Source organism: Thrips palmi, unplaced genomic scaffold (assembly GCF_012932325.1).
Source record: "Thrips palmi isolate BJ-2018 unplaced genomic scaffold, TpBJ-2018v1 HiC_scaffold_3, whole genome shotgun sequence".
Lineage (NCBI taxonomy): Eukaryota > Metazoa > Arthropoda > Insecta > Thysanoptera > Thripidae > Thrips > Thrips palmi.
The window spans coordinates 6,992,827-7,011,029 of NW_023144630.1; the positions used below are offsets into that span (position 1 = coordinate 6,992,827).

Here is an 18,203-nt window from a genome sequence, read left to right on the forward strand (position 1 = left end):
GTGGGGTCGCACGCTCGGTTCGAGCCCTGTTCAGCGACTCCGGAGCTCAATCCACGCCCGGGAGTTCTGACCGTCCCCGCCGGTCTTCTGGCCCACTGTGCCTGCCGAAAACTGAAACGGCCTGGTGTTTGAACCCGCGTCCCTGCCCGCCAGGCGTACTCGCGCATCCGGGACGAGTTCACGTTCCGGGCCAGCGCCCCCGAGTGCGAGGCCATCCCCGGCAGCCTGGTGGTGGTGCACGAGGTGGGCGCGGGCTGGCAGGCCGTGCCCGGCCTGGCCGTCACCCTGGAGCGCCTGCAGGTGGCCGAGGGGGGCGCGGCCAGGCTCACCGCCTCCGCCCTCAAGCTGGCCATGACGGGCGTGACCACGGTGCGCTACACTGTCACCGGCGGCCCGTCCCACGGCACGCTCAAGGTAAGGCCCAAGTCAAATCGGGACAAAATGACGTCAAAGGACGCCAAAGGGACGTCCAAGGACGCCAAGGACGCCAAAGAACGACAAAGGACGCCAGAGGACGCCCAAGGACGCAAAGGACGTCAAAGGACGCCATTTTCACCTGAAAAATCGTTCATTTTGATGTCTTATTGACACACTCTGAAAATCTTTACAAACTATTTTGTCTCCGGGGAGACTTTGACCGGGGTGTGTAAATATTGATCAAGGAGAGCGGGGCGGTCTAAGTCAGGTTGACAGTCGAGATGTCGTCATGTGATGACATTCCGGCGCATGGTTTAAATCTTGACTGTAATCGCTCGTTTTTAAGTCATGTTGACAATTTTGCGACTTTTCTGTTGGCCGTGGTATTTGAATACCCTCGACATCTTGGAAACCGCGTTGACATTGCATTGACTTCGAGACGCTGGCCGTAGCTATGGTCTAGGATAGGAAAGTTTAGACAGGCGGCTCGCCAATAGTTAGCCAAAGCCATGAGACTAGATCTTAGAGTGAATCCTCAAGCAAAGCTTTCTCGTGTGTGGTGTGGGTAGATGATGCACCTTTCTTTTTTTTGCAACTGCATCTACGATTGTGTCCTTTGATGGGGGAAATGTGGAAATATCAGAGACCATTTGCTGTAACAGTCATCTGATTTTATTTCACTTTATAAATGTCTGACTTGAACATGAATTAGTGCGTGCCTGAAAGACAATACTGTGTGCACCAGAACTCGGGGTTTTCTTGTTTACACCCCTCGAGACAAGGGGAAATCACTGTGAATTTCGGTGTACTACAAATCTAATGAATTTCAGTCGTATTTCGATGAATTTCAGTCGAATTTCGATGATTTTCAGTCGAAATTCGATGAATGTTAGTCGAAATTCGATGAATGTTAGTCGAAATTCGATGAATGTTAGTCGAAATTCTATGAATTTTAGTCAAAATTCGTTGAATTTCAGTCAAAATTCGATGAATTTCGGTCGAAATTCGATACATTTTCATGAATTTTAGTAAACTTTACATATTTGATGAATTTTGGAGTACAAATTTGGCTGGAGTTATTTCCCCTTGCCTCGAACGGAATGCTTGGCACTTCTCTGCACCGTAGCGCAGACGGGGCTCTAACAATACCGTAAGCAGGTGTGCTCTGTCAAGGTGTCCGCCCCCACGCTCCGCGTCAACGCCACCGAGTTCACGTCGGCCGAGCTGGCGTCCGGCCAGGTGGAGTACACCCACGACGACTCCGAGTCCCAGCACGACGCGTTCCACTTCGTGGCCATGTCCAGCGAGGCGGAGGACTTCATGTACGCCGGCACGGTGCACATCGACGTGGTCCTCAAGAACGACAACGCCCCCGTGCGCGCCGTCGACCGCGTGTTCCACGTCGTCAGCGGCGGCGAGCGGCTGCTCACCGACCGCCATCTCAGGTGAAAATTTAAATTCACATTAAAATTAGTTTAAATAACAGACGACATGAGCTAGGCGAAATAAGAAGAAGAAGAATCTGCACGAACATGGTGGCCGGTCCCTGATTGGTCCTAGCAGCCGACGCACTGTGGGCCGCCGTGGAGAAGATCAAAATCCTGGACGGGCTTTGAGCTCCAGAGTCGCTAAATGGGACTCCAACCGAACGTGTGACCCCACCAATGGATTGCTCTCCGAACGAGGAATCCATCGGTGGGGTCATACGTTCTGTTCGAGTCCCGTCTGGTGACTCTGAAGCTCAAAACGCGTCTAGAGTATTGGCCGCCGGCGCCGGTCTGCCACTGTGCGCCTGCGGCCGTCCGCTATGTTCGTTCCATCCTCTTCTTTCGTCTAGCTCAACTCGTCTATTGAATAAATTGTGCTCGCTAAGGAAAATTTAGACGCATAAAATACCGTTTTTAAAATATCGACTCTCGCTTGACTTTTGTGGAAGCTCTCGAAAGAGGTTCGTACCACCGTGAAATGTTCGTTTGGTTAATGCTGACTGGGTTGCGGTGCTCGCGGTGCTGCAGGTACACCGACGCGGACCTGGACGCCTCGCCGGACAAGATCACGTACCGGCGGCGCGACATCCCCAACGGCGGCCTGTTCCGCGCCAGCCAGCCCGGCGTGGCCGTCATGGAGTTCACGCAGAAGGACCTGGACGAGGCGCGCCTGCTGTTCCGGCACCACGGCGCGGCGCAGGGCAAGGTGGACCTGTGGGTGACGGACGGCCAGTTCGTGGCCAACGGCGTGCTGGAGATCCGCGCCTCGGAGCCGTACGTGGAGGTGGCCAACAACAGCCGCCTGCTGGTGCGCAGCGGCGGCGCGGCGCCGGTCGGCACGGGCAACCTGTCCGCCGACTCCAACGTCAACTCGCTGCCGGAGCAGCTCCGCTTCGAGGTCCTGGAGGGCCCCATCCACGGGCGCCTGTTCCTGCGGGACTCCCCCGCGCCGGGGACGGCGCCGGGGCCGCTGGGGGCGGCGGGCGGCAGCGGCGGCGGCTCCAAGACGCAGCAGCAGGCCGTGCACTTCACGCAGCGCGACCTGGAGGCCGGCCGCCTCTGGTACCAGCACGACGCCAGCGACTCGGTCTCGGACACGTTCCGCTTCCGCGTCGACGTGCCCGGCTCCACCGTGGAGGACCGCTTCGACGTGCGCGTCTTCCCGTCCAGCTACTGGGAGCCGTTCGCCGTGCACGCCAACGAGACCATCACGGTGGAGGAGGCGACGAGCGTGGCGGTGGCGGCACGCTTCCTGGACGTGCGCCAGCGCCACGTGCCCGCCACGGACATCACGTTCGTGGTGGTGGAGCCGCCGCAGTTCGGCTACCTGGAGGTGGAGCACGCCGGCGCGTCCACCGAGGACCCCGTCCGCGCCGCCAACGCCTCCGGCCACGGCCAGGCCTCCGTCACCGTGTTCGAGCAGTCGCTCATCAACGAGGGCCGCGTGCTGTACGTGCAGACCGCGCCCAACCAGACGCAGGACCGCGTCGTCCTGGACGTCACCAACGGCATCTCGTGGCTGCGCGGCCTCGTCGTGCGCCTCGACATCATCCCCGAGTCCCTCTACCTGGTGGCCGGCGACCTGCGCGTGTCCGAGGGCTCCCTGGTGGCGCTGCCCGCCAACCTCCTCACCGTCCTCACCGACTACTACCGCAGCCGCATCACGGAGTACCGGGTGACGTCGCCGCCCTCCGCGGGCCGCATGCAGCACGCGCGCGAGCCGGGCCAGACCATCAGCAAGTTCAGCCCGCAGCAGCTGCAGGCGGGGCTCATCCAGGTGAGCGGCCTTTCCAGTGTAGGCGCTGCAGCGTTGCCTCCACTGCGAACCCCTGCAGCGTAGGCAGTGCCGTTGCGCGCGGGAGTGCGGCGGGACAGTCTACCCTGTACTTCGCAGGCGCTTCGCTCTTTTACCCTCCGCCGCCACTGTGGGCCAGAAGACCGGCGCTGGCGGCCAAAACTCAGAAGCGTTTTGAGCTCCGGAGTCGCTAAATGGGACTCGAACCGAACTTGTGACCCCACCAATGGATTGCTCTCTGAACGAGGAATCCATTAGTGGGGTCACATGTTCGGTTCGAGTCCTGTTTAGCGACTCTGGAGCTCAAAGTGCGTCTAGGAGTTTGTCCGCCTCCACCGGTCTTCTGGCCCACTGTGCGCCGCCGAGGCCCAGGCTGACAGTGTGCTCCCCGCAGTACGCGCACGACGGCAGCGAGACGCCGGAGGACGCGTTCTCCGTGTCCGCGGTGGCCGGCGACCGCAGCAGCGCGCCCACCAAGGTGCGCGTGGTGATCGCCGCCGTCAACGACGAGCCCCCCAAGGTGGTCAACAGCAGCAGCGTCAGGCTGTGGCGCGGCAGCAGCGCCGTCATCTCGGCCAGCAACCTGGGTGAGTCATCCAGACGCGTCCCACAGTGGGCCAGAAGACCGGTGGAGGCGGTCAGAATCCCGGACGGGTTTTGAGCTCCAGAGTCGCTAAATGGGACTCGAACCGAACGTGTGACCCCACCAATGGATTGCTCTCCGAACGAGGAATCCAATGGAGGGTCACACCTTCGGTTCGAGTCCTGTTTGGCGACTCTGGAGCTCAAAACGCGTCTAGAGGTTTGGCCGCCTCCACCGGTCTTCTGGCCCACTGGGCGTCGTCGCCTCGGTCTCCGCCCTGTCAGACGCCTTCTCTTTTTAAATGTTTTTAAATTAAATTTTTTGAAACTATTTTCCTTAAACTTTTTGTTTTTATTTTCAGCTGTGACGGACGCCGACACCACGCCTCAAAACCTATCCTTCCGTGTGATGAGTCTTCGCGCGGGCCATGTGTCTTTCGCACACTTGCCGACAGTGCCTATCACCAAGTTCACCCAGGCTGACGTCAACAGCAACATCATTGTCTTTGTTCATTCAGGTGAGACCTGGATGGGCATTCATTTTTACGTTTAATTTCTTCATAGTTACAAAGAAATATCCAAAAAATAAATTTTATTTCTTGCGAACAGGTGCCTCCGAATCGGGAAAGGTTGAGCTGACCGCGTCAGACGGGATGAAAGAGACGGAGCCGATCAAACTGGAGATGCGCTCAGAACAGCCGTCCTTCAAGGTCGTGGCAAACGAAGTCCTCCACGTGTTCCCCATGCTCAGGAAGTGCATCACAGCAGAGCACTTGATGATAGTGACCACCGACCCCAACCGTAATGTCACTTACAGTGTTCGGTAAGTTTTAAATTTATTTTTTTCAATTTCTTTCTTTACTTTCTTGTCAACTCTGCACTGTAGTATTGATTTGCACAGTGAACAAGTCTGATTACATCTAACGGGATGCGCAAGCAGTACACGGATCCCACAGTGGGCCAGAAGACCGCTGGAGGGGGCCAAAATTCTAGACGCGTTTTGAGCTCCAGAGTCGGTAAACAGGACTCGAACCGAACGTGTGACCCCACTAATGGATTGCTCTCCGAGCGAGGAATCCATTGGTGGGGTCACACGTTCGGTGTGAGTCCTGTTTGGCGACTCTGGAGCTCAAAACGCGTCGAGAATTTTGACCGCGTCCACCGGTCTTCTGGCCTGCTGTGGAGCCATGAGACACGGGTCATTCCCACACTACGTGACCGATTTTAGGCCACTTTTTGACCCCTCCCCCCTCATAGTGACCAGGATAACCTAACCTTCCCATGTAATTAAGATGGGCCGTAGTATTTGGCTCGACTCCCCCCTCCCCCCAAATGGTCACGTAGTATGGGAACGGCCCCTAACAGGATCCAGAATAATTCTTACTTATTTTGATATTCCGTTCGCAGTGTGCCGCCAACTCAAGGACGCCTCCTGCTGATCTCCGAACGCGTCGGCGAGGCAGCGAGTTCCGTGACCGGCGGGCGCAGCGCGTCGGGCAGGGAGGTGCTCAACTTCACGCAGCGCGACGTCAACATGAGCCGCCTGTGCTACCAGCACACCAGCCCCTTCAAGGACCTGCAGGCCAACGACTCGTTCGAGTTCGACGTGATGGCGCCCTTCCTGGACACCATGCCGAACCAGGTGTTCCGGATCGAGGTGTCCGTGTCGAGCGGCGGCCTGGACCAGTTCGTGAGCGTGGCGCAGCTCATCGTGGAGGAGGGCGGCTCGGCGCCGCTGCTGCTCAACACCAGCACCGTGCTGGACTTCCTGCGCAGGGACGTGGGGCTGGAGCAGCCCGTCATCCAGGTAGGGCCGGGCGAAAGTTCCATCTCAATATCACTATCAAAAATTTTATATTATCTAATATTGAATTTTCGATAATATTGAGGTACCAATTCCAGTATTGAAACATTGTTTTTCAATACGTATATTGAAATACATCCCCAGTATTGAAAGTCAGAATCTGCATAAGACTTATGAGCTTCATTTTTAGCACAAAAATGAGCTTCTCTGCACAGTTTTCTTTGTGACTGGACTGGACTAAGTATCGTAGTATCGTTCACTACTCCTCCATTTTCTCAAGAATATCGCACTATAAATCTCAATGTTCAATATAGGATGCAAGGGAGGGGGTCACCTTTTATGCACTAGACGGCCGCCTGGAGGGTAGGCAAATTACGTCATATTCTCCCTGTAAGTAGGCAAAAATCAGCGCCTGACACACACACACATCCTCCCCCATGTTCAAAATTTATGCGCACACTATTGGAAGTGTCAATAAAGTGATAATGGAATATCGATCTTTTAAAATATCGAAATTGTTGTCAATACATTGAAATCTCTCACCCCGTGATCCAGGTGCAGGTGGTGCTGCCGCCCGTGCACGGCGCGCTGTGCGTGCGCACACTGTGCAACGCCACGGCCACGCAGCCCTTCTCGTCCACGCAGCTGGCGGCCGGCGAGGTGCTGTACCGCCACGACCACTCGGACACCACCTGGGACGAGGTGGCGCTGTCGCTGCTGCTCGCGCCTGGCGACGTGCTGCTGGGCAACGTGTCCATCCCCGTCACCGTGCTGCCCGTCAACGACCAGCCCTTCCGCATGGCCGAGCCCAGCCCCCAGCTCGCCGTGGTCAGTGCAGAGCAGTGCAGAGCAGTGCAGAGGCACCGCCCGCACAGTGGGCCAGAAGACCGGTGGCGGCGGCAAAAAGTCCCGACGCGTTTTGAGCTCCAGAGTCGCTAAATGGGACTCGAACCGACCGTGTGACCCCACCAATGGATTCCTCGTTCAGAGAGCAATCCTTTGGTGGAGTCACACGTTCAGTTCCAGCCCCATGCAGCGACTCTGGAGCCCAAAACGCGTCTAGAATTTTGGCCGCCTCCACCGGTCTTCAGGCTCACTGTGCCACTGGAACCCCTTCTCGAGGTTACGTGGTTTGAACTTGCGACCTCCGTGTTGCCGCAGGTGCAAGGCCAGGCCGCCCTGGTGACCAGGAAGCAGCTGCTGACGGAGGACGCCGACACGCGCGCCGAGGAGCTCGTCTATGACGTCATCAGCAACCCCAGCCAGGGCCGCCTGGTGCTGGACTCCAACGCCCCGAACGTGGCGGCCCCCGCCCCCACCCCCGCCCCGGGGCCGGGCCCGTCGCGTCGGTGGGCCGCTTCTCGCAGGCCGACATCGACGAGAGCAGGCTGTGGTACGTGCACGAGGGGCCGCTGCAGCCGGACAGCTTCTACTTCCGGGTGTCCGACGGCAAGTTCACGCCCATCTACACCGTCTTCAACATCCAGGTAAGGACTTTCCCCGCTGGAGTGCTCGTGCAGACTGATTCCGAGAGGCGTTTTCGTCGCGCATTAGTCCAGGAGACCGGTGGAGGCAGGCAAAACTCGAGACGCGTTTTGGGCTGCAGAGTCACCAAATGGGACTCGAACCGTGCGTGTGACCCCACCAATGGATTCCTCGTTCGGAGAGCAATCCATTGGTGGGGTCACACGTTCAGCTCGAGTCCTGTTTAGCGACTCTGGAGCTCAAAACACGTCGTGACTTTCGGCCGCCTCCACCGGTCTTCTGGCCCACTGTGCGTCGCCCTGTCTCTCTCGCACTCGTGGGGCGTGCCCTTTCGGTGCGAGAGAGACGGACTCACCGACTCCCTTGCCGCAGGTGGTGCCGCTGTCGCTGAACGTGTCCTCGCGGTCGCCGCTGCGGCTGCAGCAGGGCTCCCCGGTGGCCACCATGTCCGCCGACAACTTCCTGCTGCAGACCAACGGGCGGCGCGACGCCGTGCAGTACAACGTGACGCGGCCGCCGCGGCACGGCGCCGTGGCCATGGCGGCGGCCAGGGAGCGCGCCGTCAGCGCGTTCGGCCAGGCGGACGTGGACGCCGGGCACGTGCTGTACGTGCAGTCCGACATGACGGCGTCCTCCGACTCGCTGGAGGTGTCGGCCTGGGTGGCGGGCGTGGCGGTGCGCGGCCTGGTGCTCAACGTGACCGTGGTGCCGCTGGTGCGCCTCGGCGTGTTCAGCCCCATCGCCGGCAACAAGACCCGCCTCGACCTGGCCGTGCTGGACGCCGCGCAGCTGGCCGACAAGTCCCACACGGACCCCGTGTACCGCGTGCTGCGCCGCCCCCGCCTCGGCAAGATCAGGAGGATCGTGCGCAGCTCCGGCGCCGCGGTGGAGGCCCGCGCCGACCGGGAGCCCAGGAACGCGACGGCCACCACGCCGCCGGCCACGGCCTCGGCCGGCCCCGCGGTGCGCGAGCGCGAGGTCGAGCGCTTCACGCACCAGGAGATCCGCGCCGGGCTCATCTACTACGTGTGCAAGCGCACCGGCCAGCCAGGGGTGAGTGCCATCTGCCATTCCAAGGGGCGAGCAGTGCGCAGTGGGCCAGGAGGCCGGTGGAGGCGGCAAAAATCCCGGACGGGTTTTGAGCTCCAGAGTCGCTAAACAGGACTCGAACCGAACGAGCGACCCCACCAATGGATTCCTCGTTCGAAGAGCAATCCATTGGTGGGGTCACACGTTCGGTCTGAGTACCATTTAGCGACTCTGGAGCTCGAAACGCGTCAAGAAATTTGGCCGCCTCCAGCCCACTGTGCGGCGTTGCCGCATAACTGAGTAACCCCTTGATGGTTTTGTTCCGCTCCAGGACGAGGACTCGATCCTGTTCGAGCTGGCGGCGCCGGGGGCGTCCAACTTCCAGCCCGCCACGGGGGAGCTGCGGTTCCTGCTGCGTTCGGAGCACGGCCCGCCGCCGACGGCCTTCGTGCCGCAGAGGCCGCGCATCCCGGGGCCGAAGGGCGGCGGGCTCAACATCGACCCCGTGGTGGTGGCCAGCCCCAACATGAGCAACGACTACTTCCTGCTGATGAGCATGGTGGTGGGCGTGGTCGTGCTGGCGCTGCTCGTCATCGTCGTCAACAAGTGCCGCGCCGGCGCCGCGCAGGTAGGCCGAGGCGCCGCACAGCGGGCCTGAGGACCGCTGGAGGCGGCCAAAATTCCAGACGCGTTTTGAGCTCCAGAGCCGCTAAACAGGACTCGAACCGAACGTGTGACCCCACCAATGGATTGCTCTCCGAACGAGGAATCCATTGGTGGGGTCACACGTTCGGTTCGAGTCCTGCTCAGCGACTCTGGAGCTCAAAACGCGCCTAGAGTGTTGGCCGCCTCCACCGGTCTTCTGGCTCACCCCGCAGTCCGCCTTACCGCTGTAGGCGTGGAGCTCACCCTCTCCCGCTTTCTCCCTCAGATGCACGACAGCCAGAACGGCAAGCCCGACCTGTCGGACCGCTCCCTGGGGCCGCTGCCGCTGCCTCGGCCTCCGGACGACCTGATGCCGTCCTCGCCGCGGCCGAAGCACTTCGGCGTGCCGTCGCTGTCCCTGGCGTCGACGCCGACGTCCGTGGCCAGTGTGCTGCCGCAGTGCAAGGTGATCCCCCTGGGCCCCGTGGACTCGGTGACCAGCTCGGAGCCGGAGCTGAACGTGAACCTGCGCTACCCGTACGGGGCGGACGACACCCCGCTGCCGCTGCCCCTGCCGCAGGACTGGGGCAGCACGTTCGACGCGTCCGCGGGGATGGCGACGGGACCCTCGGCCTTGCCCTCGGCCTCGGAGCTGTCCTTCGGCACACTGCCCAGCCAGCACTGCCAGCAGGCGCGCGCCAGCGCCAACAACCCCATGCTGAGGCGGAACCAGTACTGGGTCTGAGGGCAGCCCGGGCCGGCCACCCTCCACCGGAGGCCCCCGCAGTGGGCCTCGGCCGGTCCGAACCAACAGAACCCTGGCGCCCATGCCCCGCCGAGCGTCCCGCACAGCATGACCCTGCCCAGGAACAGTGGCTACCGGTAGCGAGGAACAGCTCCGCTGGGTCACTGTTGGTCGCCTCAGCTGCCGTGGTCGGGTTCTGATAATTTTGTGCTGTTGTGAGTGTGTTGACTGTAGTCTGGTGTTTCGTTTGATTTTTTTATAAGACGTGTGTAGTCATGTCTGCTGGTTATCAGACTGCATTGTTGCAACTGCAACCTTTCGGCTCAAGGATTTATTGAGTTTCTAGTTAATACTGTGTTTTTGGTGACCTCAGTATCGGCCAGTTACCAAATCAGGAAAGCAAGGCCCTTTTTCTGGAACAAAATGTATCAGATCTGCTAACGCAGCTTTTTCCTTTTCTTGCCAACTAAAGGGTCCAATGAGAGATTTCAGTTACGTCTCCTATAGAGACCCTCCTCTGATCTCAATGCGCTGTGTGTCAAGATTTTGGTATATTATATGTGCATGCATTTGCTTTCGCCCCTTTGTACCAATGAAACAGGCAAGCAAGCCAAAAACTATATGCAAATCATTTTGACTGAGAGTGTGATGTTTGCCGTGTACCTAAAATTCATTAAGGGCTCAAATCTTTTCATGTCCTGCTCAAAATACTGCACAAATGTTTATCCATTATTCTATGAATGATTCACACCACATCATAATTTTCCTTTTTTTCTTCTAGCAATCCAACAAGCTGGCTAAATCATTATTTGCCATTAACTGAATTTTACATTTGCCATTTTAAGGAGAGTGTATGGCCTTTTGACTGATGCGTTTCAGAAACCCTATTTACATAATTCCATATATTTGGGATAGGTGAAAAAGTCCTAAATACCTAAAAAGAATTTTTTATGTAGGTATAGTTACATAGAATTATGTGTACAAAATCTTGTTGTGTCTAGTTGTATTGTTTTTTTCTACACACTTGTATAACTGTTGTATATTAAATGTGCCAAACATTTACAATACTGAACTGAAAATGATGTATGTGTATGTGTGCTGATGTGTTTTTCTTGAGCTGTACAGCTTTTTTCTACTGAATTTTGGATCTAGCTCATGTTCCTTGTTTTGTCATATTGGCTGCTTTCAACCTGAAACAAAGACACAACCTTGTGGAACTTTACGAAAGCCTTCAATGTCACTGTTTTGCACCCTCACAATAGGAAAGCTTTCTTAATCGTTGACCTTTCTTTTTTTAAGGTAACATTCCATAATATGTGTATGGAAATAGTAGGAACATTGTGCAACTTTCAGATATGTTCAAATTTGTTCTGCCTGAGTACAATTTTCTCATATATTGCAGACACATTATCACACGTCATAATTAAAACTGGAGTTACTGCAGTATTTCAGAAAATTTCCCAACAAGCTCAAATTACTAGGCTTGTTTGGCCGTTAAAAGACTGTAATAAAAACTTTTTTTTTTTTTTGTTGTTTTTTTTTTTCAAGAGTTCATTCATTGCAACAAAAAGACCTCAGCACTTGATGATTGAAATTTCGATGACAATAGCTCACAAGTTTGCCTAATACGTTTGTACATACATGAGGCATACTTCATAAGCCTATTGATGGTTTGATTGTTGACTAAGAGTTATTATATAATGGTTTTGTTTCAAACAATAGTGTTGATTCAATGATTATTAAATATTTGTAAATCAATATGTCTTTGTCACTGTTGTTTTTATTCGTGTTATGAAGATTAATTTCAATACTGTTTATATGTTTGTTTTAAATTAAAAGTGGATTATGTAGAATGTTGATAATGCCATGTTAGTCTTCTGTATGTACTTAAGAAGGAGAAACATTAAAGACGGTTGAGGTGGAAAAAAGTCTGTGTGATATTAGAGGTCTCTGCATTTTTAATGTGGGGAAGGCACTTGAAGATACAGCATATTTATGGAGTTTCACGTGTAGGCCATTTTAAAGTTATCTCACCTGTTTTATACTTTCATTTTGTACTTTTTTTATGCTTTATGTTTCCTCTGGCCTGCAAAATGGTTTAGAATATTTGCTGCATGAGTGTACCACCAAATCAACTTGGAGTTCCCTTGATTTGTTCGTTACAAATTGTGGACTTTGCAGCATATACTTTTATTTTACATTAATAGAGCACGATGCAACATTAGAGGTAGCTTTACAGTAGAATCGTTCAGAAGACTTCTGTACTGAAACCAAGTTGTCTCCACATTAAAATCAATATTCACTGTCTATAATCTGTTTGTACCCTATGGTTCGTAGGTGAAAATAATTGTTCCCTCCTAGTCAATGGCATAGTTCCAAATTGCGACACCATACTGATGAAATTGTATGTCCAGCTGTTCTCTCTGAAGTTTGTGAATTAAATGATGACCTCTGTGAAAAAAAGTACAGCACGACGCCTTTTTCTTCCCCTGCTTCCCAAGCCGTGTACCCAGTATCACTGCCACTGCTGGTGTGCCCCCACTGTACGCGAACCCCCCACTCCTGTCGTGCCCGCGACGGCCGCGCTCCGTTTTTGGCGGCAGCGCGAGGGAGACGCGAGGTAGACGTCGACGGCGAGGTTGGCGTTGACGGCGTGGTCGCGGCTGGCAGTGCAGACCGCCGCTCGGGCTCGCGGGACTCCGTGCAGTGCAGTGGCGGCGGCCTTCGCGGCCGAGTCGGCAAGCCATGGGGAAGTCCTTCAAGTCCTTGTGCCTGCTGTGCTGCGGCATGGGTGAGTCCGCGCTCCGCTGCCGGAGAGCAATCCATTGGTGGGGTCACACGTTCGGTTCGAGTCCTGTTTAGCGACTCTGAGCTCAAAACGCGTCTAGAGTTTTGGCCGCCTCCACCGGTCTTCTGGCCCACTGTGTGGTGCAGGTACTTCGTTTTCTGGTGACGCTGACCCAAGTGTTCCGCAGTGCTCGTTGCAGCCATCGAGGGCAAGGCGTCGTCCTCTAGGAAGTCCACCCCGAGGGCCAGCCCGAAGGCCGCCCCCAAGACCACAGCCAACGCGCCTCCGAGCGCGTCGCGCTCCACCTCGCTCGCCAAGTCCACCTCCGCTCCCGCATCCGCGGGGTCCACGGCGCCATCCTCAGCGCGTGTCTCGCCGGCCTCGTCAACAGCAGTGAAACCTGCGGATCAAACCGCTTCGTCCGGGAGCTCGACGTCCTCGGCCTCGCAGCAGCCAACCACGCCGTCGACGAGGCCGAGCACCGCGTCGTCGGCCAGCCCGTCGCCCGACCGGAATCAGACCGCCTTGTCCACGAACAAATCGTCCTCGTTGTGCTGGTGGTCGCAAAGCAGGCCGACGGCCGCGCCGTGTCACTCGCACACGGCGCTTCCGTCCTCTTCCACCTCGAAGATCAGTCCGTCGACGACCAGGTCGGCGTCCACGGCTCACTCCGCCTCCAGGACCCCGTCGTCCACGGCGCTGCCGCTCAGGCCGACCCTTGGTGTCGGAACGACTAGCCCGCCTCCGACCATAATGAAACGTCTGCACATCCTCCTCTTTTCGTGAGTACAGCGACCGGTGCAGAAGGCAGGGCATGCGTTTACACTCCGTGCAAACAGCGAAGCGTTGTGGGTTCTCGCGGGCGAGGGCAACTGTCGCAGAGTGGACCAGCAGACTGGCGCCGGCGGCCAAAACTCTCGACGCGTCCTGAGCTCCACAGTCGCTAAATGGGACTCGAACCGAACGTGTGACCCCACCAATGGATTCCTCGTTCGCAGAGCAATCCATTGGTGGGGTCACCCGTTCGGTTCGAGTCCCATTTAGCGACTCTGGAGCTCAAATCGCGTCCAAGATTTTGGTCTTCTAGCCCACTGTGTGTCGCCTTGGTCACTACTGCAGCAGCGAATCCGGAGCTCTTCCCAGCCTGAACGGAGTAGCTAGTTTCCCGCGCACTCATCGCCTCGCCGTTGGTGCGCCTCCTCGCAGGCGTGACGGGTCCACCGTAAGGGTGTCCTTGGACAACCACACGCTGGCGGCGCTGCCGGGCTTCGACAGCGCCAAGCGCCACTCGGTCTTCATCGTGCCGGGCTTCACGGTGCCCGCCACCGACGACAAGATCCTGCGCGCCGTGCGAGCCTTCTTGGCGCACTGGGAGCACCTCAACGTGCTGGTGCTGGACTGGAGCGCGTTCAGCGGCCAGCCCTACTTCCGCGCCGTGTACAACCTCCCCTTGGTAAGCTGCCGACGGGCCGCTGGCTTTGGGTCGCCTCACAGTGGGCCAGACGACCGGTGGAGGCGGTCGAAATCCCGGACGCGTTTTGAGCTCCAGAGTCGCTGAATGGGGCTCGAACCGAACGTGTGACCCCACCAATGGATTGCTCTCCGAACGAGGAATCCATTGGTGGGGTCACACGTTCGGTTCGAGTCGCATTTAGCGACTTAGGAGCTCAAACCGCGTCTGGAATTTCGGCCGCCTCCACCAGTCTTCTGGCCCACTGTGCGCTGGTTGTCGGCGCCACGCCGCGCCGTCTTTGGCCGTCTTCCTGCGAACCGCGGCGTAGGTGCGCAGGTGTGCGACGCCGTGGCCACGTGGATGAACCAGCAGCTGGAGGCCGGGCTGCGCGCCGACGCCGTCTGGCTGGTGGGGCAGTCCCTCGGCGCGCACCTGGCCGGCAGGGCGGCGGCCTCCATGACGAGCAGGCCGGCGCGCATCACGGGGCTGGACCCCGCCGGCCCGCTGTTCTGGACGGCGGGCCCCATGACGCGCCTGTCGCGCCACCAGGCCGCCTTCGTGGACGTCATCCACACGGACGCCGGCTGGCACGGCCTGGGCCTGCACGTCGCCGTCGGCCACCTCGACTTCTGGCCGAACTACGGTGTGGGCGTCCAGCCGGGCTGCAGCGACCTGCGTAAGTGGCGCGGTCAGCGAGGTAGACCGGGTGCAGGTCGGCGAGGCACAGTGGGCCAGAAGACCGGCGCAAGTCTACACGCGTTTTGAGCTCCTGAGTTGCTAAACAGGACTCGAACCGAACTTGTGACCTCACCAATGGATTGCTCTCCGAACGAGGAATCCATTGGTGGGGTCACACGTTCGGCTCGAGTCCCATTTAGCGTCTCTGGAGGTCAAAACGCGAGTAGACTTTCTGCCGCCTGCGCCACTGAGCAAGGTCAGCGCCCGCCAAATGGCAGGTAGGCAACACGCCCGACTCCGGTGCGCTGCGGTCATGATCAATGCCTCGACCATTCCCATTACCATTGAGGGCTAGACCACACATGATGCGGGTCGACTTTCCGGCTCCCTCGCACCGATGAAAGCCGACGAGGAGTGACAAGGGCAGAGTTACGAAGTGGCGTTGCGTACACGGTAAAAACGGTTCCTGGTTTTCCCAGGAACTTCCTGGAAATCGCCTATACCTTCACCATTGGTGTCCTGGGAAAACCAGGTTCCGTTTTTACCATGTAATGTGCGGACGGACCCTCACGATCTTGGCCTGCTTTGCGTGCCTTCCCGCACTTTGCCTGCAGGCTGCAGCCACCGACGCGCCCTGGAGCTGTTCATCGAGAGCGTGACCCACCCCGCGGCCTTCCCTGCCGTGCTCTGCGAGCGGGACGCGTTCCGGCAGGGCTCCTGCCTCATCACGGCGTCCAGCGTGGCCTTCATGGGCTTCGCCGCGTCACCGTGAGTGTCTCACTCCCACTCCTGGACCACCCAGTGTGCGCGAGAGAGGCAGAGCGACGATTCCTGAGCGGAATCGGTCCACTTTACCCATCATGGGGGTGACGGCTCTGCAGGCTGATTTCCGGACAGTGTTTTCGTTTACCTGTCTCACTCGCACTCATGGAGTGTCCGGTAGGGGTGCGAGCGAGACAGAGCGGAGAATCCTGTGCGAAATCGGTCCACTTATATTCACGTGCCTGCTCTGCAGGCAGAGTCACGAAGGTGCTTCCATCGCTTTGTCTCACTCGCACTTATGGATTGTTCCCTAGCCTAGGGGTGCGAGAGACTGCGCAGTGGTCCAGAAGACCGGTGGAGGCGACCGAAATTCCAGACGCGTTTTGAGCTCCAGAGTCACTGAACAGGTCCCGAACGGAGCGTGTGACCCCACCAATGGATTCCTCATTCGGAGAGCAATCCATTGGTGGGGTCACACGTTCGGTTCGAGGCCAGTTTGGCGACTCTGGGGCTCAAAACGCGTCTAGAATTTAGGCCGCCCGCCTCCACCGGTCTTCTGGCCCACTGTGCACCATGCGGCGCTACCTGTTCCGGTCCAGGGCCTCGGCCGATGGCAACTACCAGCTCCGGACGGCGGCGGCGGGGCCGTACGGTCTGGGCAACGCCGGCCTGGAGGCGAAGACCGCCAAGACGGCCGAGAGGTGCTCCCAAGAGGACCCAGAGTCGGAGTGCCGCGAGGACGAGCACCGCGACGAGCACCCGCTGGCCCTGGACCCGGTGTGGCGCTGGGAGGACGAGTACACCGAGGACTAGATCCTGCTCGAGTCGAACTGCAGCAGGATCAGCAAGTACGACAGCACCGTCGCACTCATCTGCAACACGGCGGACGCTGCTGCTCGGCTTTTCGAAATAAACCGCAGCAGGCCAGCAGTAGTCGCTTGCCCTTCTCCGCCACCACTGCCATGTGACAGTGGGCCAGAAAACGGTGGAGGCGGTCAAATCCTCCGACGCCTTTTGAGCATCAGCGTCGCTAAATGGGACTCGAACCGAACGGTGACCCCACCAATGGATTGCTCTCCGAACGAGGAATCCATTGGTGGGGTCACACGTTCGGTTCGAGTCCTATTCAGCGACTCCGGAGCCCAAAACGCGTCTAGAGTTTTGGCCGCGGGCGCCGGTCCACTGGCAAATCTACTGTGCCTCTTCGCCAGCTTCACTCACGGCAGCCAGGGAGTCGCCGCCGATGTTGATGAGGCCCGCGGCGGTGCAGCGCGGAACCAGGGAGTCCACCTGCCGCTGGAAGATGAACCACTGTGAAACCCAGTGGAGGGAGAGGATTAGCGCGACCAAGCAAAACCTTGGAAGGGCTCGCGAGGGAAAGGGCGAGGGCCGACCTTGTCCTTGCTGCGGGCATGCCAAGTCCCCGGGTCGACGCGCAGGCACTGGACCGCCACCGCCGCGGCCTGGAAGGGCTGCGAGCTTTAGCAAGTTCGAAGGCAGTTTTCATCTCCACAACAAAGAGCTTTCTGATCTGGCATGCAGCCGAGCCCTTCCGAAAAATCGCTTCGTTGCATTGTCCTTGTGGTGCGAGAGAGACCGAGCGAATGAGCGTTTCGTTTTTCTGTCTCTCTGGCGCCTGGAAGGGCCGCCCCACGAGAGCGACGACAAGATCCTTGGCTTGGCAGCGCACAGTGGGCCCGAAGACCGGGGGAAGCGGTCAGAATCCGGGACGCGTTTTGAGCTCCAGAGTCACTGAAGGACTCGAACCGAACGTGTGACCCCCCCAATGGATTGCTCTCCGAACGAGGAATCCACTGGTGGGGTCACACGTTCAGTTCGAGTCCTATTTAGAGACTATGGAGCTCAAAACACGTCCTGAGTTTTGACCGCCTCCACTGGTCTTCTGGCCCACTGTGCAGTGGAGGCCCGCGGTGCGACTCACGGCCCCTTTGATGGCCTCGGCGGCAGCGCTGACCGTGCAGAGTCTGGCCAAGAAGTACGCGAGGTCGGCCCTCGCCCTCATGGCGAGCCCGTTCCCCTCCGAGGTCCCCTTGCTGCTCGTGAGGGCCTGGGCCGCCACGATGTACGTCGAGTTGACGAGGTTCACGAGGCAGGCGGCGACGGTGACGAGCAGCTGGGGGCCGAGCAGCGCGTGCAGGGTGGCCGTCAGCGAGACGAGCTGCTCGTGGCAGCGCCGCGCCCCGTCCAGCCAGTGTGCCGACGGCGACCGCGACGGCCCCTGCAGCGCGCGGACCTGCTCGGCCAGGCGGTGGAAGCCGAGCGCCAGCACGTGGCACGACAGCACGTACTGCGTCTCCAGCGCGATGGGCACGCAGTAGGCGGGCACGACGGCCAGCATGGTCAGGGAGGGGCCGGACGGCGGACCGTTGTGGAAGTACTCGCGTGTCGCGTCCAGCACCACCAGCATCGTGGGGCCGACGAGCGAGCGCGCCGACCAGCCTGCCGGCCACACTGCACAGAGTGTCACAGAGGCGAGGACGTCCAGTCCACTGCAAGTGGATTTGCCACAACA

The 18,203-nt window shown here is 58.2% G+C and overlaps 2 protein-coding genes across 2 annotated transcripts in view; both read left to right on the plus strand.

The window, feature by feature from the left end:
* The window catches only part of LOC117648476 (chondroitin sulfate proteoglycan 4), a 37,792-nt gene extending 26,277 nt beyond the window's left edge, over positions 1-11,515 (plus strand). The window contains exons 9-23 of the mRNA XM_034390982.1: positions 154-243; positions 295-414; positions 1,591-1,862; positions 2,433-2,802; positions 2,932-3,681; positions 4,094-4,286; positions 4,644-4,799; positions 4,891-5,104; positions 5,689-6,088; positions 6,641-6,913; positions 7,247-7,365; positions 7,416-7,572; positions 7,943-8,623; positions 8,931-9,227; positions 9,531-11,515. Of these exons, the coding sequence (XP_034246873.1) occupies positions 154-243; positions 295-414; positions 1,591-1,862; positions 2,433-2,802; positions 2,932-3,681; positions 4,094-4,286; positions 4,644-4,799; positions 4,891-5,104; positions 5,689-6,088; positions 6,641-6,913; positions 7,247-7,365; positions 7,416-7,572; positions 7,943-8,623; positions 8,931-9,227; positions 9,531-9,989 (4,551 nt within the window). The 3' untranslated portion in view covers positions 9,990-11,515. The remainder of the gene's footprint in view (positions 1-153; positions 244-294; positions 415-1,590; positions 1,863-2,432; positions 2,803-2,931; positions 3,682-4,093; positions 4,287-4,643; positions 4,800-4,890; positions 5,105-5,688; positions 6,089-6,640; positions 6,914-7,246; positions 7,366-7,415; positions 7,573-7,942; positions 8,624-8,930; positions 9,228-9,530) is intronic.
* Positions 11,516-12,614: 1,099 nt separating this feature from the next.
* On the plus strand, positions 12,615-16,587 carry LOC117648477. The gene is made up of 6 exons (XM_034390983.1): positions 12,615-12,780; positions 12,965-13,559; positions 13,984-14,230; positions 14,567-14,906; positions 15,523-15,676; positions 16,270-16,587. The coding sequence occupies exons 1-6, from the start codon at positions 12,735-12,737 to the stop codon at positions 16,481-16,483; spliced, it is 1,596 nt and encodes a 531-aa protein (XP_034246874.1). The 5' UTR covers positions 12,615-12,734; the 3' UTR covers positions 16,484-16,587.
* The last annotated feature ends 1,616 nt before the right edge of the window (positions 16,588-18,203 follow it).

Excerpts from the sequence above, each read along its gene's own strand:
- LOC117648477 (XM_034390983.1), top strand. The coding sequence starts at position 12,735 with ATGGGGAAGTCCTTCAAGTCCTTGTGCCTGCTGTGCTGCGGCATGG. Across the intron at positions 12,781-12,964 it reads CCTGCTGTGCTGCGGCATGG|TGCTCGTTGCAGCCATCGAG; the intron begins GTGAGTCCGCGC and ends AGTGTTCCGCAG. Across the intron at positions 15,677-16,269 it reads ATGGGCTTCGCCGCGTCACC|GGCCTCGGCCGATGGCAACT; the intron begins GTGAGTGTCTCA and ends GTTCCGGTCCAG.